The sequence below is a fragment of the Herpailurus yagouaroundi genome, unplaced genomic scaffold (genome assembly GCF_014898765.1).
Source record: "Herpailurus yagouaroundi ecotype Mexico unplaced genomic scaffold, PumYag 220, whole genome shotgun sequence".
NCBI classification, from domain to species: domain Eukaryota; kingdom Metazoa; phylum Chordata; class Mammalia; order Carnivora; family Felidae; genus Herpailurus; species Herpailurus yagouaroundi.
The window spans coordinates 9,894,866-9,899,742 of NW_024412451.1; the positions used below are offsets into that span (position 1 = coordinate 9,894,866).

Genomic DNA, 4,877 nt, shown 5'->3' on the forward strand with positions numbered 1-4,877 from the left:
GGTATGTGCTGAATCCCATTAGCCAGGCCCTGCTCTGGTCTTCTATCAAGGGAGGTAGATCAATCAGGAGGCCTTCCTGGAGAAGGTGGCATTGCTGCCTCTCTCTGGCCCCCTTCCTGCCTGTCTGGTTTACTCCTCCGCAGCCCCTTCGTGGGCCCCCTTCTCCGCTCTCTGGTGCTGCTGAGCATGTGGCTAGACCAGAGCTTAGAAATCAGCCAGCTCCAACCCACAGACAGGTTTTATTTGGCCCACACAGTATTTTTTTTTCATATTTGAATTAGTTTTAACATTTAAGAGCTGAGGGATTTTGCTTTTAAAAATATCCACGTTTCTGTCTTCTCCTGGAAATTTGAAACATCTGGCAGTGTTGTGCCCCTCTTCCCGGATGGCAGGCATTGACTGACACTAGATAGAAACAACCATGTACTCTGAGCCCTCCTCCGCTCGCAGGGGGGTGGGGGAGGGCGGTTCTCAGGCACCCAAGCCCTGACTGGGATGGATGTTTGGGCTTAACCAGTAAAGGCTAGAAGCAATCCCCTAAAGAATGTAAACCGTTATGGGACTCAAACCATATGTGAGAGAGACAGACAGACACAAGAGAAAGAGCCACAGGGAGAAAGAGGGAGATTGAGTCAACAAACCTTTTTCTTTTCTTTAAAAAATTTTGTTTAATGTTTATTTATTTGTGTGAGAGAGAGAGAGAGAGAATGTGAGCAGAGGAAGGGCAGAGAGAGAGGAAGACACAGAATGGGAAGCAGGCTCCAGGCTCTGAGCCGTCAGCACAGAGCCCGACATGGGGCTGGAACTCACGGACTGTGAGATCATGACCTGAGCTGAAGTCGGACACCTAACCAACTGAGCCACCAAGGCGCCCCAACAAACCTCTTTCTGAGGGGAGTGAAAGGGAGAGGTATGTACCTGTGTGTGTGTGTGTATGTGTGTGTGTGTGTCTGTCTGTTGATGCATGCAGCATGCTGGGGGAGCGGTGCAGGAACAAAACACTGAGCTCCCCCTGGAAGCCAATATAACCTACTTCCACTTTATTTATTTATTTATTTATTTATTTATTTATTTATTTTTACCTACTTCCACTTTAGTAGTAGTTACTCCTTTTCTTTTTAAATCTTTATTTTTGAGAGAGAGAGGGAGACAGAATCTGAAGCAGGCTCCAGGCTCTGAGCCATCAGCCCAGAGCCCGACGCGGGGCTCGAACTCACGGACCGCGAGATCTTGACCTGAGCTGAAGTCAGAGGTTTAACTGACTGAGCCACCCGGGTGCCCCACTCCTTTTCTAACACCAACCCACGTGGACCCCTGGAATTCAAGATTAGTGGTTGTGTGTGTGTGTGTGTGTGTGTGTGTTTCGATTGCAAGTCAAGACCCATTAGCCAGTCATGAAAAATTTAGGAGGTTGTGACCAGATTTTTATTTCTGAAACAGAATAAACATGGAGGATGTTGGAGAGCAATGTGCTTAGCGGAGGTCAGTTTTGTTTATGAAACTTTCACTTCAGAAGTGTATACACATGTGTGTGTGCCAGATCACGTTGTAAAACGTATTTGTCAGTGTGGCTGAGGTCCCACGAGTTGACAAGCGTCTACCCTCAAATATGATCTATATGGGGAGGGTGGACACAAGGCCAGATGGTGGGAGACATGAAAGCAGGACTTAGGGTGTTTATTTGACTTGATCTGATGGGCAATAGGGAGCCACTGAGTGCTCTTGAGTCGCTGACTCACAGTGACCACCTCACTCCACCCACACTTACACATGCCCAACTACACACATTAGGAATTTGAAATTCTTCTCTCCTTTAGCAAGTTCTGCTGGTTCTGTAAACATTGGCTGTGGATATGATATAGATTATCCGATAAGGGCTTTTAGGACAGGCTAATCTCACCTCTTTCAGCTCATTTTACAGACAGGGAAACAGAGACTCCAAGATCAGAAATCACTAGCCTGGGGTCACTTAGCACAACTCATGGCTTCTCATCTCAGGAATGTCATTGTCTCCAGGTCCTATGCAGCCTGTCTGGTTGGGGACAGTGGAGGACATGACTCCAGCCACTGGATTTGGACTTGCAGGTGGGCTGGAGAAGACCAGGGCAGTGATGATGAGTGTGTGTGTGATGAGGGCAACTACCTTTACTCTTCTGTATTCATCATCACCACCACCATCAACATCATCATCATCACCATCATTATCCTGTCATTCCCATCAGCACCATCACCATAACCGTCAACACCACCACCATCATCATCATCACTATCACCATAATCACCTTCACCATCATCATCACCATCACTATGATCACCGTCACCATTAACATCATCATCACTATCACCGTCATCACCACCACCATCACCACCGTCATCATCACCATCATCACCACCACCATCATCATAATCACCATCACCACTATCACTATCACCATCATCACTATCACCATCATCATCATCATCACCATCATCACCACCACCATCATCATCATCACCATCATCACCACCACCATCATCACCATCACCACCATCATCACCATCATCACCACCATCAGCATCAGCATCACCATCACCACCATGACCACCATCATCATCACCACCATCATCATCACCATCATCACCACCATCAGCATCACCATCACCATCACCACCATGACCACCATCATCATTATCACCACCATCATCATCACCATCATCACCACCATCAGCATCACCATCAGCATCACCACCATCAGCATCACTGTCATCATCACCATCATCACCATCATCACCATCATCATCATCACCATCACCACCATCATCACCACCACCATCATCATCATCACTATCACCATCATCACTATTACCATAATCACTGTCACCACCATCAGTAGCATCACTATCGCCAACACCATCATCACCATCAGCACTATCACCATAATCACCTTCACCGTCATCATCACCATCACCACCATCATCACCATCACCACCATCATCACCATCACTATCATCCCCAGCATTAAACATTATTTTTCTCTGAGTAATGGAATGGGTAACTACCTATCCCCAGCCCTTTCTCACCAATCTGGGGCACAATATTGGGATGAGAATTCTAGGTGGGGTACTAACCTCCCCTTTTTCCTCCTGCCCATCTCAGTCCTTGCAGGGGAGGCCAGGGGTGGGGACCCCACATGGCAAAGTCTAGCCTAGCTCTACAAGGGTGGGAGGTTCTCTGGGGCAATTTCTGGGAACCTTAGTTTTAGCTACAACAGTGACTGCCCGGACAGTAATGTCAAAGTGGCTGGGTCCCCTCCAAGGGTCTCTACTTCCCAACTTACTGGTGTGGCATCAGTGGGTTCCTGTGAGACTCAACATCGAGAGTGGCTGGAAAAATACTTTATAAACTGTAAAGTGAATGGCAAGGAATAGGGGGAGTGGGAAATCCTTATGTACATTGAAGTAATCCTTAATGAGCTTGGACAGGTTCTTAAACACCTGTCAGGCATTCTTATAAGGATGGGAGGGGGTCCCTGGAGAGATGAGCCGGGTTCTATCTAGGGGTAGGAGGGGTCCTTAACACTGGTATGCAGGGCGTACCTTCTAGAGTGGTCTGCACACATAGGAAGGTTTGTTGACAGAAGATGTGCTCTTATACACACTTACAAACGCGGGGCTTCTATCCACATGGCATCGTTGATAAGCCAGAGTACCCTCACACACAGAAATGAAGGTTTTTTTATGGGTGCAATTGACCGCCATTTGGAAAATGCTGTGCAAATACTTAGCGACCTTTGCACAGACCTAAAAATTCTTCCTAGAGATAAAGGCATCTTTCTGCCGCTGCAGGGTGAGATCACAGTGTGAGCGGCCTCATTCGGACAAGGCCGTCGCCGGACCGAGTGGTACCTGCGCCCGCCACGGGTGGGAGCCGTCACCGAGGGGCGGAGCGCTGGGGGCCCGCTTGCGGCGCCGCAGTCCCCCCGGCAGCCACCAGGGGCAGCACGGTCCCCGCCTGGCCCGCGCCTCCCCCCTCCTCCCCCAATCTCCGCCCCCCACCCTCTCCCTCCCCCTGCTCCGCTCCCCTGAGCCCCGCCAGACCCCGCTCCGCCCGCGCCCCGCTCCGCTGTCGAGGCTCCCGCAGCCCCCGGCATTCGTCCCGCTGCGCCCTCCCCGGGGGCTATGGGGGCGCCCCCGGGCTACCGACCCTCGGCTTGGGTGCATTTGCTCCACCAGCTGCCCCGCGCCGACTTCCAGCTCCGCCCGGTACCCAGCGGCTTCGCGCCCCAAGAGCAGGAATACCAGCAGGTGGGAGCGGGCGCGGGGGTCCTGGGGGCGGGGGCGCGGAGGGTGGGCAGAGCTGAGGGGTCCCGAGGGAGGAGGGGGCTGGGTGGCAGAGTCCTGTGTTCTCCGCAGGTGGGAGCCGGGCCCGGACTTCGGGGTATCTGAAAGAGCAGGACGTGAGGCTCCCCTACCTGGAGGTTCCCCTGGGACGGGCGCTGGGGGCCGGAGCCCTGGCCCCTTAAGTGAGGGAGGGCCCGGGGCCTGGACCCCTCAGTCCCACAGGGAAGGGACCCCAGGGTTTCGGGAGCTGTCTGGGAAGCGAGCCTCCAGGGCCACCAGGGAGACAGGTCCACTCTCCGTGTCCTAAAAGATGACCCCTCCCCTGATAGGGTTGGGGCAGTCCAGGTGAATATGTGCCAGGTAAGGTACGACTTGGGAGAGACAGGAACCCATCGCGGTGGGGAGGAAGAAGGCCGGGGTGCCTCGGTCCAGGACGGGATTGAGACCTGAAATGGGGAAGGGGCGTGAGGGGTTCAGGGCCAGGGATGGGGGACTGAGCTGGTGGTCCTGGCAGAGGAAGCTTGCAGCCCGTATGTACATTCTGGGGTGTGTGTGTG

General features: G+C 52.4%; 1 protein-coding gene and 1 long non-coding RNA gene across 3 annotated transcripts in view; both read left to right on the forward strand.

Annotated features, from left to right (window-relative positions):
• The first annotated feature begins 789 nt into the window (after positions 1-789).
• LOC121018860 (uncharacterized) lies at positions 790-3,919 on the forward strand. The gene is made up of 3 exons (XR_005785343.1): positions 790-910; positions 2,017-2,085; positions 3,826-3,919. It is a non-coding gene; the product is annotated as an uncharacterized LOC121018860 (long non-coding RNA).
• Positions 3,920-4,054: 135 nt separating this feature from the next.
• The window catches only part of TTYH1 (tweety family member 1), a 14,549-nt gene continuing 13,726 nt past the window's right edge, over positions 4,055-4,877 (forward strand). Inside the window, exon 1 of one of the 2 annotated variants that reach the window (XM_040457915.1) lies at positions 4,055-4,284. In XM_040457915.1, coding sequence (XP_040313849.1) covers positions 4,159-4,284 — 126 coding nt within the window. In that variant the 5' untranslated portion in view covers positions 4,055-4,158. The remainder of the gene's footprint in view (positions 4,285-4,877) is intronic. The other variant, XM_040457913.1, reaches the window with a different exon arrangement.